This window comes from Daucus carota, chromosome 5, assembly GCF_001625215.2.
Source record: "Daucus carota subsp. sativus chromosome 5, DH1 v3.0, whole genome shotgun sequence".
Lineage (NCBI taxonomy): Eukaryota > Viridiplantae > Streptophyta > Magnoliopsida > Apiales > Apiaceae > Daucus > Daucus carota.
In genome coordinates, this window is record NC_030385.2 from 36,402,431 (window position 1) to 36,421,245 (window position 18,815).

Sequence of the window (18,815 nt, forward strand, 5' to 3'; positions counted from 1 at the left end):
TCATGATAATATCTTATCTTACACCTCCAGGAATAATATTAAAAATTTGTCCAAGAAACTATATATTTAGCATTGCTTCAAAAAAAGAAACTATATATTTAGCAGAACTAAGTAAACTTGTAATCTTATAAACTAAATTATATTCTAATAATGATTTTGGGTGAGTGACGGTTTATACAGGATTATTTTTTTTACTACTTGAAATATTTCAAAAATTGTACGAATTATCTATGAAGATTATTGATGATCTGATAATCACAACATTCATAATTTTCTACAATTAAATAAAAAACTAGGTATTTAAATAACGGTTATTCGATCCCAATCCAGAATTATAATTTTTTTATAATTAAATAAAAGACTAGGCATTTAAATAAATGTTATTCGATCCCAATTCAGAATCCAAAACACCTGCCAACATCATTTCCTCTGTCATCTATCAAATATTAAAATATCAAATATTAAAAGATCGTATTCCTCAATATTTAATTCATAATTAAATCAATACTTTAGATTTTAAAAATATTTATAAAAGTCTAATATCCTATTCTTTATACAAAATTAATATTTAGAAAATTAGATTAAAAGGAACAAAAAATTATTTGAAATGGAATAAGTAAATTTTATTATCGAGGAAAAAGAAAAAGATTTCCAATAGTTAATATTATATCATTATTTTTATTTAGTTAATTATATATCATCAATCAATTTATTAAAATATATAATAAGTTAAATGCAACTAATTTATTTTTTCTAAGTAAAAAATATTTTGTTAATGTTTATTTGGAAAAAGGTAATCTCAAAAAGCACCTCGGGTGATTTCCAATTTTCTATGCATTGATTGCATGATTATTGTTCTTCATGCGTCAAAATTTCAACCAATGAAATAATATAGCAAGCCCATTTGGAATAATTCCAATATTAATAAACGAAGGGGTCCATAATATTAATTTACGTAACATAAAAAAATAATTTACCCTAGATAAAAAAAAAAAGAGAAAAATCTAAGTGAAGGTCTGGATCTAATAAATTGAGGTTTTATCGGTACCAAAAACTAGGGTTTTAGAAAACTCGCTCTCTCGCTGAATATCATAATCTGTAAACACAACTATCTCTCTCTCTGTCTCTCTCTGCCATGGATAGATACAGGAAAGTTCAAAACCCCAAGGCTGAATCCGCCATTACTGAGAATGAGATCAGAATCACTTCTAAAGGTCTGGTTCGTAATTACATCAGCTATGCCACTTCTCTCCTTCAGGTACTAATCGTTCTTTAATCTTCATTATTCACTCGATTTACATTTGATTTGTGTTCTTGTGTAATTATTTGTGTTGATTGTTTGGTTTTTATGTTTTCGTTATAGTAGTAGATGAGATTTAGTTGCTACTCTGTCTGTTAGTTATTTGTTTTCGAGATGATGTGAATCTATTTGGTTGATAGAGCTCGAGGAGTTCGAGTGGTAGCTTGTTGAGTATCTGGAGATGTTTTGAATTGATACTTCTTGGGTAATTTTGTTGTTTTGTTGTTAAAGAGGTCGATATGTCAGTGCTTGTAAGGAGGGTGTTGATACGATGATCATAGAGCTTGACTAGATCGAGTAATAGCTTGTTGAGTATCTCGTGATGTTTGAATTGATGCTTATTGGCTAATTTTGAGTTTGTGTTGTTAAAGAGGTTGATTCATAATTGTAGGTAGGGTGTGAATGCGACAACAATAAAGTTTGACTAGCTCAAATAGTAGATTGTTGAGTATCTCAAGTTGTTTTGATTTGATACTTATTGGATACTGAAGTAGTAAATTAGGTTTTTAGAGTTCTTTTATAGATACTTGGTTAAAATCTTTATCTTCATGATTCATGGGTGGAGGCAGGAATAGCGTATTTTGTAATGGCAGGGGATTGTTTGTGCACTCCAAAAGTAGTAATTAATATGTTTACTTTCTGCTGGTTGCTTAATGCCGGAGTCGAAAATTATATATTGATTACCTTATACTTCTAGGCAACAGATGCACAGAGTTGAAAGTTTAGTGTGTGCATTTCTCTGTGGTATATTCTATGCTGTGTTGAAATCTGTAAAAAAATAAATAAATTATACTGTCTGTGGTATATTCTATGCTGTGTTGACATTTGAAACTATTAGGCCAATTTCTTTATAGTAAGCATGTTATTGTAAGCCAATATATATGTGAGTGTCTAACTATTTTCCGGGAACAAATAAAAGTTCATTTGGCTTAATTGATGTGGCATGAAGGAGGAACATGACAATCTATTGTTAACATTTTAGGAGGGGAATGGAAATGAAATTGTTCTTAAAGCTATGGGCCAAGCAATAAACAAGACAGTCTCCATCACAGAGATTATAAAGGTTGGTTTATCTTATATTCTGAGTGAGGTCTCCTTTCCTTTAAAATTGACGTGTTAGCTTATTGCATTTATTTTGGACAGAGACGGATGCCTCAATTGCACCAAGATACCGTCATCAGTTCAGTAAGCATAGTGGATGTATGGGAGCCCATTGAGGAGGGTCTTCTGCCGTAAGTATCCCATCTGTTTTTTTTCCTTATTTTATATTAATTTATATATCGTTATCGTTCTTACCATGTCTGAACCTTAATGTCCAATGCAGTGTGGAGACAAGCCGCAATGTCTCGGTGATTTCAATCACCTTGTCAACTAAGGAGCTGAACAAGAACTCTCCAGGGTAAATATATGACTCATTTTACTAGCCAATACATGCAGCACAAAACAAATTACTGCAATCTCTATTGTGCTTAGGACAGAAATATGTCTGAATTTTTTTAGTAGGAATTTTATTGCATAGTTTAAAAGCTTCCCTGTTCATGCTAATCTTGGCTCTTCATTTAGCATGTCTTGTTGAAGGTAATTTTATGTGAACAACTGAAGAAGTTCTTATATTATAAGTTATAACCTATCTCATTTCATATAGGTATCAAGCCCCATTGAATGCAGAACAAGCAAAGCAGCAGCCACAGTCGAGGCCACAACGCAATTATCATCAACAGCAGCAAGGGCCAACGAACAATTATCAACAACAGCGGCCACTGCACAATCATCAAAGGCAGCCTGTAAAGCCGCAGAACAATTATCAGCAACAACAGCCATCAAGGACACATAACAATCAGCAACACCAGCCCATAAGGTCGCAGAACAATTATCAACAGGAGCAATCAAGGACAGAGAACAATTACGACCAGCAGCAGCCAAGTGTTGCTAGACATGCACGGCAAAATTACAATGTTGCTAATGAAGGTGATATTACCAAACAAGAACAATCTTTTTTTTTGTAAAGTCAATATTTTTTCCATATTGGTATTAAATTATATGGACCTGATTTTAATTTTAGATTCATATGGGCGAGTTCGTGGCAGAGCTCGAGGTAGAGGGAGAGGGCGAGGTTGGAGTAGAGGTGGATATGGAAGTTATGAAGGAAACTATAGGGGAAACTATCAAGGCAACTACCAAGAGAATTATCAAGGTATCAGGATTATCTCACATTTGTCTTCCTCGCCTTTTAGTCTTGAACTCACATGATTTTTATTAATATATATGTTAGAAACTGGTAATTTCCGGAACTGGGGCCAAGGCGGTGGCCGTGATGGAGGCTATCAAGGAAACTATCAAGAGAACTTTCAAGGTATCAGAATTATGTCATACTTGTCTTATTCGCCATGAGTCTTGAATCTGAATGATTATTATTAATATGTATGTTAGAAACTGGCAACTTCCGGAACCGGGGCCAAGGTGGAGGCCGTGATGGAGGCTACAATCGTGGTTAGTTCACATATCTTTTACTTATCTGTACAATGTTTGCAGCTCATTGTTCGATCAGTGTCCCATCTCATCTATTATTTGAAGTCCACTAGTGGGTGACATTGGTGTAGTAGTGATATAAATTAATTATTTAACATTGTCAATGTTGTATGTTGGCAGATTACCAAGATGCTAGAGGCAGGGGTGGAGGAAGGGGAAGAGGTGGTTATGGTCGTGGTCGTGGTCGTGGAAGAATGGGAAACTATGCAAGGGATGATATCAACCAGGAGTAGTTGGGACTGGTGCTTTTGATATATTGGATAGCATGGTGTTTTGACATCTTGAACTTTTGGTTTACATTGTTTTCAAGATTAATTAGCATTAATAGGCTTTTAGATTGATTTTTTATGGTGATTTTCATTATCGGTGGGGATTTTTCTTATGAAGTTTGAACTGCCAAGCTTGCAAGTCAGTTTTATTCCCTTTTACCATTGTATCTATCCCATGTGATCATTATTATATCTTTCTATATCATGTTCTCCAGATTTGACGTTTCCATTTGCTCTAGTTATACTGTAGCAAAATAGTACTCCCAAATAAATATAGAATTATGATATACTCTTCTCCTGTATATACACATTTGTTAAGTGTATTAAGAACATCATGAAAGTATTGTTGTTGTTGTATGTCGTTTTCAAGTTGTAAAATAGTTATATTGTAAGAGGACTGTTGGTGTAGGTATCTGTGAGAAAAAGTTATATTGAAAGAGGTTCATCGGCATGGTCGAGACGAAATAATGGGCAGGTACTACCAAATTAGGAATGTAATCTGTAAATGTAAATAGTTCTGCTTATTTGCTGATTGTTTCTGCAGAAGGTCAGGTCTGAAGTGTCTGCCGAATTTTCAGGATTCATAGGAACTACGACTTGGCTGAGTATTGAAGGAAACAAATAAAACGAAATGTAGACAAAAAAAAAAACCAAGATGTAATTTGTTTTCCACTGGAGCTGGGTCTCGAATGTTAGAGGATTTATCTTGTCTCTGTAACTGACAACTAAACTTCCTTATAAATTATCATTACATCGCCACAATCACAAATAATTGATAGAGCACTATCTAAAAAATTTATATACATTGAGCGCAACTTGTCTATGAAACTCGAATTTGATCCTGGCTTAACCTGACAAGCGATGCGTATATCCTCTCTGTTATTTCGTGAACTTGACTATGGTTACACCGAGAAGTCTTGTTAAAAATAATAGCGTGTATCGTCTATTATTTCAGAAACTTGATTAGCTAAACCGAGAAGTCTTGTTAAAAATAATAAATCTAATCTTTCATGGTCAAATTTGTGGACTCACTTGTAAAGGGTATTGCTAAATGCAGTAAAATTTTATTTTGTGCAGTAATCAGAAATTACTTTGCTAACCTTCTAATATCTTACCTGTCATTAAATATAAGACCTAACTTTTAGCGCTGGTTGACCATGAATCTAATACACCTTTAACCAGGTTATGTATTCACGAGGCAGCCATATATCTCATTCTCCATGAGATATTTCAGTTGTTTTGAAAAGTTTTAGTGTTAAATGGTCAAAATTTTAATACAAGAATATTTTATAAACTAATTACCCAATTTTTTATTATTTCTTTTAATTACAACAATTAACTTTTTTAAGGTAAATCGTCGAGAACATGCGGAAAATGTAATAAAAGGGATTTTTACTTGTCCATTGTAACATAAATTTTGATATACTTTTACGATAAATTTTTACTTTTATTATATTGTCTTTATTTTCTATGTTTTGTTGTTGTTGATTTTATATTTTTCGCCGTGTCTTTCACGCAAATTAGAAACAAAAAAATTCTTCCTACCCGTTATAATTTTTTTACGACTAATTTGAAGTTTATATATAAATTTCTAATTCTCTTATATCAATTTAAATATCACTCTTTAAATATTCATCATAATCATTTTCAGTAAAATTAACTTAAATTCTTAACTTTACTTTTATTCTCAAACATAAAAGGTATCAAAGAAAATCAAATATTTATTTATTAAAGAATATACGAAATTAAAATCTTTACTATAAAAATTATTTTGTTTTGTAAATGAATAAACTTTTAGAATTGCACAAAATTTAGTGTTTTTTATTAAATAAATATTTAATAACATAATCATTATATGAAAAACAAGGTGGGCTGTATTGCACAAGATGGACTGTATTGAATGCAAAATTAATTAACGGGCTCAAAGGATTAAGTATACACAAAAAACTAAGTCAAACAAGTGAAGGACATAACAGTAATCTCTGATTAGTGCACGAAGTAAAAAATTACTGCATTTAGCAATATTTACCAGGATCCAGGGATTTTCATCCATCACCGTAAAAAAACAGAACGGCTCTAGTGTTATTCTGCTCTGGCGTCAAAACTAATCTAAAACTATTGGCACACATTTTGAGGGCCCGGACACCTACTCCACTGGGGAAAAGTTTTAAGAATTTCAGGTTTGTCAGTTTTCTAATCTACCCTTTTTTGGACAAACAAGATCTTTTGATCTCATATTTCACTTACATATTCGATAGAAGTACAGCCCCCTTTGTTTTGTTTTGTGTTGTACAAATTGATTTATTCATTGTGATCTTGATCCTAATGGAAGGACCCAAAGAACCAAAAATCATCACAGACAAAAATGAAATGAGAGAGTGGTCAAGATCTATGAGAGCTCAAGGCAAGACTATAGGGTTAGTCCCCACGATGGGTTTTTTGCACCAAGGTCATCTTTCTCTTCTTGAGGAAGCTCATAAACATACCCAAGTTTTTGTTGTCTCAATTTATGTAAACCCTGGTCAATTCTCTCCTAATGAGGATCTTTCAACATACCCATCTGATTTTAATGGTGATATCAAGAAGCTCATGTCTGTTCCTGGTGGGGTTGATGTTGTTTTTCATCCCCATAATTTGTATGATTATGGTATGGGTAGTGTTGGGAATAGTGAAGGTGGGATAGAGAGGGATGGGGTGGTGTCTTGTGTGGAAGATGGAGGGTTAGGGCATGAAACTTGGGTCAGAGTTGAGAGATTGGAGAAGGGATTGTGTGGGAAAAGTAGGCCTATTTTCTTTCGCGGGGTCGCGACGATTGTTACTAAGTTGTTTAATATAGTTGAGCCTGATGTTGCTGTATTTGGGAAGAAGGATTATCAGCAGTGGAGAATCATTACTAGAATGGTGAGCTTTTTAGAATCTTAATGTTTGCCTTTGCTTGCCATTTGTTGTTATTGTGTCTGAACACTACACAATTTTATATGGTTTGTGTTTGACATTTTTGGTTTCGCTTTTTGTTGTAATTGTGTCCGAGCATAACACAATTTAATACTCTTTGTGATCATGGATATATGCTATGCCTCCCAATTCCATGGATGTGGTTTTGGTCTTTAAGAAGAGTGGCTGTCATCGAAAAAGGGATCTTCAGTCTCGCTGTAATTATTCCATAAATTGTTTACTGGTCTGAATTGAATGTCAATTGCATACTATTTTGATCAAGTTGTACAGGTATATCTGGAGTTTACTAGTGTGGTTTTTTCTCTATTATTTGATTTGGTTTTATCCAGCAGATTGGTTTTCATGTTTAAGTAATTAAGTGACATAGCATAGCATGATGCAAACTGTAATTTAGTTAGTTTCTTATTGTTTGATCAATATTATCTGTATACACTGCTAGATTTGAGTTTTATATCTTATCCCTCTTGGGTATGATTGCATCATCACTGTGCGCTAATGCAATATCTTAAAATTCTCTTTCGAATTGACTGCACTACTATATTTGATTTGATTTCAGGTTAGAGATCTTGATTTTTCCATTAAAATAATTGGTTCTGACATAGCGCGAGAAAAAGATGGCCTTGCAATGAGCTCACGCAATGTACACCTCTCACCCGATGAGAGGGAAAAGGTTTCAACTGCCATAAAATGCTTTTTTTTACGATAGATCCAAACATCTTTGGTCATTTATTTACTTTTGCTTGAGGTATATGAAATTATAGATGCGTTTATAAACTGGTATATGTATGAATAACATCGATAGTAGTTGTATAAGCAAACTTTCTTAAAAATATTATGAAGAACATGATAAACTGATTTGTGTATTGTTAGATGCATTTATAAACTTGTATGTGTACGATGAACATTCATAGTCAATTTTGGAAGTAAATTCTCAAAAAAATTATGCAAAAGATGTTTGGTAGTTATATTTTTCCTTCAAGATACTTTGTCTTCCGCCATTGTGTTTGGTATATATAATCTTTACCATTACACCATCCCACCTATACTTGATCATTATTCATATGACGTCGGTCCATAATTGCACAGAGATAATAGCTTTGTTGAAGAAAGTTGCTCCTATTTCTCGTCCTTGGAGAAAAAGTGTCTCTGCTGACACTAGGAACTCTATACATCTGGCAGGCCTTGTCAATCAACCGATCACTGTCAAAAGCTAAAGCTGCTGCAGGGATGGGTCAAATGAACAGCAGAGATTTGATAAATACAGTAATTGAATCTGTCCAGGAAGCTGGCGGAAAAATTGATTATGCTGAGGTATGGCATCTTGTCCTCTGTTAGTTTCTAATAATTAATTGAACACATGCGCACACAAAAATGTCTCTCTCATGTAGTTTCTGGTTTTCCTGATGTTAAAAAATGTCAAGAAATTAGCATTATCTGATTAGTGATTGTTCTTTTTGTAAATCTGGAAAATTGGGTCCCTGGACCTAGCATTTTCTTCAGCCAATAACAAGGCATTTCTCGTTCTTATCTGATAGGCCTTTGGACTTTGACTTTCAATTAAAACTAAATAGCGTCTAGCATATTGCTACATCAAATGACTTAATTACTGTCATAAGTACGAACCTTCAAGACTTTTCTGAAAGGGCAGAATGTGTCTTGGAATTGAATAATGGATGTCCTTACCATCTGACATCTTGTTTTATAGTAGCTGTTTAGCTGAACTTGGTGTGATCTTAATCTTTTAAAAGTTGTACAGGACATTTCTCTTTCACACAAGCGAGCTAATATAGAGCTTAGTAATAAAAATTGTGATAAATGCAATCTTCCTATATCTTTGTTGCTACAGATAGTAGATCAAGAGAGTTTGAAGGCAGTGGAAAAGATTACAAGTCCAGTTGTGTTCTGCATTGCTGCATGGTTTGGAAAAGTCAGGCTGATTGACAACATTGAGATCAGTGGCTAAACTGAGTTTTGGTAATATCATAGAGTAACTACAATTAAACAATCTCAGCTTGCTCTATGCTTGAATATTTACAATTTGTTACAATTACTTGCATTATATGTTATACCATTTAGTCCTCTGAATTGATTCTTTTTGTGGTATGTATTAATGTCTGTGCAACAATAATAATCAGAAGTATTCGTGAAATTCTTAAGAGCCTAGCAAGCATAAAAATCAGTTTGTTTCTTCTTGTTCTGGGGTATGGAGACAAAGCGCTTAATGTATTATAGATGTCAGCTATAAGCATTGTTTCAAGATTGTTCTTTAGTATCAAAAACAAACAGCTGTTACCCTTGTTTGGTGCAATGTGCCTCCAGACAGCATCTTTAGCACCACAAAACCCAATGAAAATGTAACACTTTGTGACTACATTTCCCTTGTATTGTTCATTTGTATTTCTCCTATGGACTATTTTCACATAACATAATAACAATACTCATCAATTCCTTTCATAAAGTTTATGTTGAATAAAGAATGTTGCTTATTCAAATACAAATGCATCCTTTAAAAAGTTCTTAGTTCAGATTCCCTGTCAATACTTGACCTTAGACTTAACAGTTTCTTTTTTCTTGTTTGCAATACAAACAACCAATTCATGCACAAAAGCTGGACAACACATGCATCGAAGCCAGTCTCTCCCATTAAAATTATTAAGTTGATGATTAATTATCATTAAGCATAACAAAATAATAAATGTATATTCTCTCCTTAAAAATTAAAGAATTGGAAAAGACACCTACTATATCACCAGATAGGAAAATCCAAATACAAGTATACACACTGTCGCAATTTTAGTTATAGTACACAGCACAAAATCAGGCCACCAAAATAAGCAGCAAGATGTTCAAGGATTTGGTTAACGACCAAGCACATAGGAACCAATCACTTCGAGCAGTTGTGGTTACTGCATACTGAGAGAACTATGATAAGAATTAGAGCAATAATGATCCCAAGAACTATCAGCTTTATCTTCATATTCTGCAACCACATCTTCCTCCTCATCTGTGTTCCTTGTGTCCTGAAATCTTGTGCCTGCAACAAAGTCACCATTTTATTGAGGCCATATTAGGAAAAAAAATTACAGGGAAAATGCAATTCTGATTGTAAGATGAAGAATCAGCAAAAGGTATGCATGTTTTAAAAATGATATACAACAGTGACTCCATAGATCTTATTAACTTGTAATGATAACTCATGGTGTTCCGCAAAATTAAAAAATGTCCTATGGTGTTCCACAAAATTAAGAAATATAAAGGGCTTTATCAAACCAAGGTTTCTTTATTTAATTTGCAATCTAAACTTCCATTGCTATGATCAGATGCCCTCTACTAAAAATAATATTCGGCATATATGGTACAATTATAGTACAGGTACTCGCTGGCTACTAAACAGGAGAGCAGTATACATTACTTTCTACCATAAAATCATCAAAAGCATGTAGAAGATACATTTATTATGTCAGTTTGTTAAAGAACATTATGTTTAATCACTGACCTGCGAGCGAAGATTCTCAGTTTTGTCCACCAGGAGCTCAATCTTCTCGCCACGATCAAGGACCTACAAGCTCAGAAGGGACATTGTAAGAAAAATGCACAGGTTGCAGCTTCCAGAAGTTATTTACTGCTCGATGACCACTTGACCAGTACTAAAATTCACTTGCTTTTCTTTACAAATTTCACCAACCAGGGTATCTACCTAGGCTTACCTTCTCAATATTTTCCATCATTACTCCTTTGACCTCTGAAACTTGGGCCTTCACCTTTGCAAGCTTACTGATCTCGTCTGGATGATCCACACAATACTGCATCTGCTCTTTCTGCTTCGGACTACATTCAAGAGTAACAAAATTACAAGATTGCCTTTGTGTGTGTGTGTGTGGGGGGGGGGGGGGGGGGGGGGGGGGATAGAGAGGTAGAAAGTGCTGGGATACATGGTTGAATTACCCGAACTCTTTGTTTAGACTATTTGCAACAGCTGTTGCGGCTTTGCCCCCACCATATCTCTTGGTAAAATCTTCCTTGATTCTTTCAAGGAAAGCCATAGGCAGCTGTCGACCAGCAGATTCAACAGCAACAACACAAAATGCTGCATTATAGAACACATTGGTACTACAACTTGTAAATAAACTAAGTAACATAAAACTGGATTCAAAACACAAAAACAGATAATTCTAGTAATGAAATTTTACACTTCTATCTCCTCTACAACTGTGAACAACTTTTTTAAGTAGTCTAAAATGATTCTTATACATTACTTATTGTTTTTAGATCTTATGCATATGTGAATATATTACAAACAGAATAAGGAACTTCTGGCACACCTGTATAGCATGGAGTTCACACCTAATTCAATGTGATTATAAAGTAGACTTGTGATATGGATTATCAGAACGGAACAAAACAAACAGAAGAAAAAGTTCAGCTTAATTTCTTCAGGACAGATAAGAAGATATTTATCAAAGAAAAATATAGGACATGTCTGCATCAACTAATGGTTCCAAGAAAATAATAACAAATGTGGTAATAAAACATTTGTAACCATTAGGTAAATATAGCTCATTATCCAGTCACCAAATGAATAAATATTCGGGCAGATAAACATTGCAGTTCTCTGATCCTAAAGGCTAAAAGTGGTGACAGAATTCTCCTATCAAACAATCTGACACACTATAAAACCTTATTCAAGCCAAGCTGTTAAAAATATCAACCAAATAAGTTCAAATTGATCCCTTTCCTCCAACTAAATCACCAAATGTCAATATAAATTCGGAACACAGATACGTTCAGGCGCTTGAGCATAATTCTTTCAAACAGAACATGTTACAATTTACAATATCTCATATCTGCATTATATAGTGATCGACAAATTTTAATAGCAAGTAGATCAACAAAAAAACATTGCATTAGCAGACCAAAAAAATAGATCATTCAAGATAAACAAGTAAATGAGTTCCTCCACTCTAAACTTATCACATATATTCAAATCCAACAACAAAACAATCAAACCAAACTAAAATTAACTGTACAAGCATTTGATTCTCAAGCATATTATCGAGGCAGATAGATCATTGCAGCTACTAAAAACATTCTCCACTGCTAACTCCTCGCATTTATAACAGAAAAACATTCAATCAGACTCAAACATAACCTAATCAAAATCTATTTCTCGATCAACCTAACTCTAACCACAAGCACAGTAATCTAAATAGCCAGACAGATCACAATATCAAACAAAAACCTAATTTACCAAACCAAACATAACAACAATATCAAAAAAGACAAATGCGACGAACACAAAGCAGATCAGATCCAAAAAAACACACATAAAAAAACTAGATGAATGGGAAAAAAAAAAAGAAAAAAAATAGAGGAGAGAATGAGAGATTACTGAAGCCGTCTTCGACGAGATAGTTAAAAGTGTGTCCATCACATGTGTAAGTGAACTTGTTGTTAGTAGAAGGAAGCTTCTGGAGACACTGAGAAGCGATGCTGGTGAAATTGCCGGTGAATTCGGTGTATTCCGATAGAATCACCGTTCCTCTTGCTACGAAACTGTAGATGAGCGATTGCTGTCCCATTGATTTCGCTGTGTTTCTCTCTAGATTGGTGCCGATAAACCCGGGGAGAGAGAGTAGGGGATGTGTTGTTTGTGTAACAGAGAGGGGAGGTGGAAATGGAAAAGGGTTGGAAAAAGATAGAAAAGGGGGTGCGTGTTTGCCGAGGGGGAGGGAGGTGAGTTGTGTTGTGTGTACGGCTGAGTTGGTAACAGTTAATACCCCCCCTGTCTCTTGTTATTCACGCTTTTCCCACGGTCATTTTATTATATAAATAAATTGATAGTATACATAATTGATTTGTTTTTTCTTTTCAATGAACAAATTTTCATTATGATGTTGTTGCCATCCAATATCGACAAATTAGTATTTAAATTAAAATATATTAATTTATTATAATGCACCTTGCTTGTTAAGGAAAGAACATACAACCGTAAGCATTTGGTTATTAGTTGTACCTGTTGAGTCACTTGATTGATTACTAAGTTTAAAGGGTGAAATATGGAATTTGATCAAACACATGAAATGCATCTGCCCTGTAGTTAGCTACCTAAACTAAACCCCCAAGTAATGTTCCATCTACCTGGTCCTTTAAGTGTTTCTAAAGATCCAGCTCACTTTTTCAATTCCTTTTACAAAATAATGTTGAATTATTAAAATATTAATTAATTGCTTAGATAATATATATTACTATATCTATTCATATCAAATTATCAATGCATAATATCATTTTTATCTAGACTAGTGCTTCATTTAAGATTGTTATTGCAAATAGTAATAACAATTTTTTTCTAAGATAAATATTTGTTTAATATATCTAAATAGAGTTTTCTTGAATAACACATTTTGAGAATTTGCTTTTACAAAAAAAACAAAGTTTTCATATTTTTCAGGAAAAAAAATTATTATTCAAATTTTCCAAAGAACCGTTACACAATTCGCTATCAAATTATATTTAAAAATATTATTTTATTCTATAACTCAAATATATAAATATTAAAAATATTATGAAATAATTATGTGATTCGGTAATAATATTTTTCCCATCCGCCCTGGTCCCCGGATATTGGGGTTGGGCGCGGGGCACTTCGGGGTCGGGGAGTGCTATCCCCACCCCCGATCCCCGAATTCAAAACCCATCCATGACCTCGCTTCGAACCCTGAACGGGGTTTCTTTTCCTCCCGATCCCCACCCCGAACGGGGAACGGGGATCCCCACGAGTATTCGGGGAATTTTATTTTTTAATTAAAAAAATAATGATTTATAATATATAACATACTTTTTAATAAAAAAACATACTAACTCCTAATATACTAATAAAATGTGTTAATCTCATATTTTCAACATCAAATCACATTAAAATTGATTTATAATATAAATTAAAGATAATTTTAAAATTATAAAATATATTATATTACACTATAATTATAATCGACCAATAAAAGTAAAGAATATTTTTTAATTTTAGTAATATTATAAAAGGTATATGTTTTTAATAATTTATTTAGTATAATATATATATATATAAACATATTATTATTTTCGTATATATACATTCGGGGTCGGGCATCGGGGTGGATAGAGAAAAATCCTCAACCCCGATCCGATCCTCAAAATTTTTATAAGACTTCCTCCGATGCCGCTACGCCTCCAAAAATTTCTCCGAATCCTCGACCCGAACGAATCCCCTTGGGTCGAGCGGGGAGGCTGAATGACAATCATACTGGATATGTTACAAATTTGGGACAGATACAACACCAAAGCGAAGGCCTGTTGGGCTATTTAGGACGTCTCGTATTGCCCAGGCCCATAGAAAAGTGCACATACTCATTCAACTGACACGGTAGCTTTACCATCACCACTGATTCACTACCATTTCAAAATTCAACATTTGCAGATTTTCATTTTTCAACCCAATTTCAAGATTTAACGCACCCCATTTCGTGAAGAGAGCAATACAGCTATGCGGGGATTGTTAGCATCATCCCCACCATCATATACATCATCGTCATCATTATCTCTATTTTCTTGGAGCCATTTTTCATGGAGCTCCAAGGTAGTTGTTTCTGTAATTCCTCCTGCCTCGGGAGCCGTGAGAATGAAACCCAGACTCATTTTGAGGTGTAATAGCAGCAGCAGCTCTGGACCTGGTGGCCCTTCTTCTCCTGGTAGTATATCTTTCTTAAATTTGATTAAATTTTGTGTTCTATAACTATAAGTTTCGGTTTAATTGGTCGTGTTCTATGTCATTTTCGCTAATGGGGGGAGGTTTAAATTCCGGCCGAGGACTTATCAAATATTGTCAATTGCGAATAATTTTACAATAGAGTGGTATTAATGATAAAAGCTATGCATTACCAACAGGTTCTAAAAAGTACAGATAGTTGGGGGTTTAAGAGGAGCATTTAGTTGGCATATCATGAGCATTGTTCTAATAAGCACCTCTCACTTTAGAGTGATAGAGGGGTTACAACTGATTTTTGAACTCGAGAATTTTGGGTCAATAGAGCTGCCATACCATGTTCATTAGGTTATCAACTCATAAATCCTTGAGGTGTAGGGAGGATTATATACGCAATGTATATTATGCAAAGCGTATTCGTATTTTTATGGTGAACTACTGAACTATGTTATACTCCCTTTGTCGGGTGAAACAGTTATATTTGGTTTAATCCTACTTTAGAGTTTATAAGTTATTAAGTTTGATGTAATATTTTTCTTTTTGACTAGTTAATGTGGGAGACAATATACATATTTTTGTTGTTAGGTACTCTACGAAAATGGAAAATTAACGCAATATTTATATGACCCATGATTATGAAGGGGCGCAGCTTTCATACATGAGGGATCTCATTATATTAAATCGTTCTTAATATATTCTATTATATTAATATTCTTTGCTCATTAAGTGTTTAAAAGATGAATTGGTTTGGAAAGATATGATAGACTGGTGAATTTTGTGATCTCTGGTTTGGAATGCTTTTTCGGTTTCCGCTTGTGGGGGATGGCCCAAGTCCTTTAACCATTATATAAAAGTCAGTGGTTTCTTGTTGATATGAAAAAATGAATTAAATTTCAGGTGAAAATGAGAATAAGACTGTTTTAGATGCATTTTTTCTGGGAAAGGCTCTGGCAGAAACACTTAATGAGCGTATCGAGTCAACTGTGGGGGAGATTTTAAGCACAATTGGTAGGTTACAAGCCGAGCAACAAAAGCAGGTTGAGGACTTCCAGGTATAATGCTGTTCGAGCAGTTACTTCAACTTGCTACAGAGCAGTTTTTTTACGTTCATCATATGCTGGAATAAACATAAATTTTTTACTCCTGTTTCTGCCAGTTTGAACACAATACTACAACTATTTTGTTTACTCGATCCCTGGCTACATACTACATAAGTTTATATGCTTCCACACTCCTGATTGTTGATGCACACTAGTTGCAATATAACAATATTGACCGGCCATGCAGCGATCAATGTGAAATTTAGGATCTTTCGATGCTTGATGTGATAACTACATTTTAGCTCTGTCACTAAAAGTTATGCTTACCTTGTCAAGCTAATAATATTAAAAAAAAGATTTTTCTCGTGATGTCAAAATATGGTAGGGGATCTCTTTGGTGATATTATAATGTCGAGACTTGCCTGGTAGTCTAGTACACTATATGCAAGTGCAAAAATGATGTGAAATATATTGATGCATATGCAGGAAGAGGTTTTGGAAAGAGCTAAAAGATCCAAAGATAAAGCAGCAAAAGAAGCCCTGGAAGTTCAAGGGCTCATCCCCAAATCATCTGCCATTGAAGCATCTACAATTGATTCAACTGTGCCTTCTGTTAATGAGACCCAGAGTATAGTAATCACTGATGAGGATCCGAAACCCACAAGTACACCTACTCCGGATGTACCAAACGACAGTTAAATCTTAAATATACTACCTGATTATCCATTTTATTGGTGTAGCAAAATTCTTTATTATATATAAGCAAAATTTTCAATAGAACACTATATAGTTGCATTCAGAACTATCAAAAGAATAAATCATGTTACAGTTGCCTCTGTTGATCTCAATATCTCATAATGTTTGCAGTGATCACGGAACTGGCACGTGGGGCAGATGCATCTGGGTTGATTTAAAGAAAGTTATCTATAAATAAAAATTGATTTATAAATTTCTATCGATTTGGATAAATACACTGGTAATTTATACATGATAAGGTATGATATTTTTTTTAAATATATTCAATCATGAAAGCCAAGATCAAAATTATTGCGATTATGTTTCTTTTTTCAAGCAGTCGTCGAAGATTTCATTGATTTTCACCGATAAAAAGTTTAGAATCTGTTTATTTCTCTTGATTTGTTTTCGTTTTCTCAATAATACTCCCCACCAAATCCGTTCTGCGATTTTTAAGATTTTGATTTGGTGATAAATCAATTGAGATGAGTTAATAACGAATTAAGCGGTTTTGTTTCAATTTTAGCTATAGCCGATGATTACATATATTTATATTCAATAAGGTAGGGATCGTGTGAATTGACCTTACGATAATGGTATGAGTTCAAAATCTTTTTGTTCTATTGCTTTTAAGTATATTTGTCTTATAGGTCCTTTGTAATTGGTTAGATATTTAGTTATTGATTCGTTTATAACTAGATTTATAAGGTTTGTTGTATATTTAGTTTTATTATTGTGCCCCTGTCGAGGCAGTGACATAGTTGATAGCTTTTTGATCGTATATTGCAATTATGTTTGACGTTAATAAACGACTGTGTTATTTTAGATGACTTTGTTTCGGTGTCTGGCAGGCTGACATAACCTTTCATGCTCGATACTCCATTTTTTTCCCTTTTCTTTTCTCTCTCTTTATTTTTTTCCTTTCTGCGGATTTTTGTCTTTCATCGGGGATTTTTTTTGAGTCATTAAAGTTTTATTGGCTAAATTTTTGAGATCATCTCTCCATGACTTTTGGTTAGTCGGTAGACTTTTTTGAATGAAATTTTTTTTCCCCGTACATTTTACTTTTTTTTTGAATGTTTTTTTTTAGATATCTGAATTTTATCTAATTTTGTGGGATTTTTCAAAATGTTCTTTAATTAAATGAAAAATTTTCATATATGAAAGAAACTTTTTGATTCTTTCGATATTGTATTTTGGTACAATTTACAGTCTTATGATGAAATAAAACGGTAAACAAAAGGGAAAATGAATTTTTTTATCATTCAACTATCACTTTTTTTAGAAATCTACCACTCATCTTTTAATTGACTCATAATTAACACTGAACTAATTAAAATATTTGATCTTAGTCACTCCGTCAATTTTCTAAACGGACGTTAACTATTTTGTCCGTGTGGATGCAGTAGTACAAATGGCTTACAAAAAGAAATAAAAAATAATTATAATTCGAGAATACGATCAAAATAAGAATAAATTTAATACACCGCTTGTTTTTAATATTAAAAGATTATATTTAATATTTAGTCGGAGTGAAAATCAGTTGTTTTTAATATTAAAATATTATATTTAATATTTAATAATTATTATAGTAGTTATTTAATAACAAATATATTTATTATATCATAAATTCTATGATTGTTCATATTTAAAATAATATTGTATCTTATTTTAATAATTTATTATATATATTTCGATTGAGAAAAATTTATAAAAATTAATTGGGTTTCAAAAATTGGATCGGTCAACAACTTTACAATAGATTAATCGGGGATTTATCGGTCAAATTGAGGATTTTTAGAATACTGACTACGAGGTGCAATGCTTGAAATTAGAGCGGAGAATCATCATGAAGGTGAATTTGAGAAGAAACAAGGTATATATTACTATAAGAGAGGTATACCGATTAGATTTAGGTGCATTTACAGTAGATCGTTTTAGAACACTAATTTTTAAATTCCCCCCATCTCACTCTTTAGCTGTAGTTTTTATGCTTCAACATTTTCTTTTTTATTTTAACTCATTTATAAATCAGCAATGTCAGCAAGTCACATCAGCAAAATAAAACTACACTGACATCCCAATTTAACGGAACTTAACAGAGCGGTAAACTTCTAGTGCCCATATAACATTAGTGACAAAAAATAAAAACATAATAGATGGGTGGTAGATTTCTAAAAGGAGTAATAGTTGAGTGACAAAAAAATTCATTTTCCCTAAACAAAACAAACACAAACGCTCCAAATAAG

At 33.3% G+C, this 18,815-nt stretch overlaps 4 protein-coding genes across 5 annotated transcripts; 3 read left to right on the forward strand and 1 right to left on the reverse strand.

The window, feature by feature from the left end:
- Positions 1 to 1,030: 1,030 nt before the first annotated feature.
- On the forward strand, positions 1,031 to 4,325 carry LOC108220038 (uncharacterized). Of its 2 annotated transcripts, XM_017393676.2 has the most exons (9): positions 1,032 to 1,258; positions 2,283 to 2,363; positions 2,444 to 2,532; positions 2,625 to 2,699; positions 2,946 to 3,268; positions 3,363 to 3,494; positions 3,573 to 3,653; positions 3,731 to 3,790; positions 3,950 to 4,325. In XM_017393676.2, the coding sequence occupies exons 1-9, from the start codon at positions 1,136 to 1,138 to the stop codon at positions 4,060 to 4,062; spliced, it is 1,077 nt and encodes a 358-aa protein (XP_017249165.1). In that variant the 5' UTR covers positions 1,032 to 1,135; the 3' UTR covers positions 4,063 to 4,325. The 2 variants fall into 2 exon arrangements, with proteins under 2 accessions (XP_063950612.1, XP_017249165.1); XM_064094542.1 differs by lacking the exon at positions 3,573 to 3,653 and having other exon boundaries at positions 1,031 to 1,258; positions 3,950 to 4,207.
- A 1,954-nt stretch (positions 4,326 to 6,279) lies between these two features.
- Positions 6,280 to 9,229, forward strand: LOC108223469 (pantoate--beta-alanine ligase). The gene is made up of 5 exons (XM_064093492.1): positions 6,280 to 6,999; positions 7,610 to 7,723; positions 8,233 to 8,364; positions 8,900 to 9,026; positions 9,154 to 9,229. Exons 1-4 carry the CDS (start codon positions 6,424 to 6,426, stop codon positions 9,014 to 9,016), a joined length of 939 nt encoding a protein of 312 aa, XP_063949562.1. The 5' UTR covers positions 6,280 to 6,423; the 3' UTR covers positions 9,017 to 9,026; positions 9,154 to 9,229.
- A 549-nt stretch (positions 9,230 to 9,778) lies between these two features.
- Positions 9,779 to 12,861, reverse strand: LOC108223470 (vesicle-associated membrane protein 722-like). The gene is made up of 5 exons (XM_064093493.1): positions 12,443 to 12,861; positions 10,999 to 11,140; positions 10,761 to 10,881; positions 10,550 to 10,612; positions 9,779 to 10,087 (listed from the first exon to the last, which is right to left on the reverse strand). The coding sequence occupies exons 1-5, from the start codon at positions 12,630 to 12,632 to the stop codon at positions 9,938 to 9,940; spliced, it is 666 nt and encodes a 221-aa protein (XP_063949563.1). The 5' UTR covers positions 12,633 to 12,861; the 3' UTR covers positions 9,779 to 9,937.
- Positions 12,862 to 14,433: 1,572 nt separating this feature from the next.
- On the forward strand, positions 14,434 to 16,665 carry LOC108220576 (uncharacterized protein At4g13200, chloroplastic). Its single transcript, XM_017394380.2, has 3 exons — positions 14,434 to 14,777; positions 15,689 to 15,843; positions 16,318 to 16,665. Exons 1-3 carry the CDS (start codon positions 14,573 to 14,575, stop codon positions 16,528 to 16,530), a joined length of 573 nt encoding a protein of 190 aa, XP_017249869.1. The 5' UTR covers positions 14,434 to 14,572; the 3' UTR covers positions 16,531 to 16,665.
- The last annotated feature ends 2,150 nt before the right edge of the window (positions 16,666 to 18,815 follow it).

What these genes read in the sequence shown, in the direction of transcription:
- LOC108220038 (XM_017393676.2), top strand. Translation starts at nt 1,136, where the DNA reads ATGGATAGATACAGGAAAGTTCAAAACCCCAAGGCTGAATCCGCCATT. An exon ending in CTGAACAAGAACTCTCCAGG is followed by an intron (nt 2,700 to 2,945) that starts GTAAATATATGA and finishes CATTTCATATAG; the next exon opens with GTATCAAGCCCCATTGAATG. An exon ending in CTACCAAGAGAATTATCAAG is followed by an intron (nt 3,495 to 3,572) that starts GTATCAGGATTA and finishes TATATATGTTAG; the next exon opens with AAACTGGTAATTTCCGGAAC.
- LOC108223469 (XM_064093492.1), top strand. Translation starts at nt 6,424, where the DNA reads ATGGAAGGACCCAAAGAACCAAAAATCATCACAGACAAAAATGAAATG. An exon ending in GGAGAATCATTACTAGAATG is followed by an intron (nt 7,000 to 7,609) that starts GTGAGCTTTTTA and finishes ATTTGATTTCAG; the next exon opens with GTTAGAGATCTTGATTTTTC. An exon ending in CACCCGATGAGAGGGAAAAG is followed by an intron (nt 7,724 to 8,232) that starts GTTTCAACTGCC and finishes TACATCTGGCAG; the next exon opens with GCCTTGTCAATCAACCGATC.
- LOC108223470 (XM_064093493.1), bottom strand. Translation starts at nt 12,632, where the DNA reads ATGGGACAGCAATCGCTCATCTACAGTTTCGTAGCAAGAGGAACGGTG. An exon ending in TCTCGTCGAAGACGGCTTCA is followed by an intron (nt 11,141 to 12,442) that starts GTAATCTCTCAT and finishes TCTATAATGCAG; the next exon opens with CATTTTGTGTTGTTGCTGTT. An exon ending in AGTCTAAACAAAGAGTTCGG is followed by an intron (nt 10,882 to 10,998) that starts GTAATTCAACCA and finishes TCTTGAATGTAG; the next exon opens with TCCGAAGCAGAAAGAGCAGA.
- LOC108220576 (XM_017394380.2), top strand. Translation starts at nt 14,573, where the DNA reads ATGCGGGGATTGTTAGCATCATCCCCACCATCATATACATCATCGTCA. An exon ending in TGGTGGCCCTTCTTCTCCTG is followed by an intron (nt 14,778 to 15,688) that starts GTAGTATATCTT and finishes ATTAAATTTCAG; the next exon opens with GTGAAAATGAGAATAAGACT. An exon ending in AGCAGGTTGAGGACTTCCAG is followed by an intron (nt 15,844 to 16,317) that starts GTATAATGCTGT and finishes ATGCATATGCAG; the next exon opens with GAAGAGGTTTTGGAAAGAGC.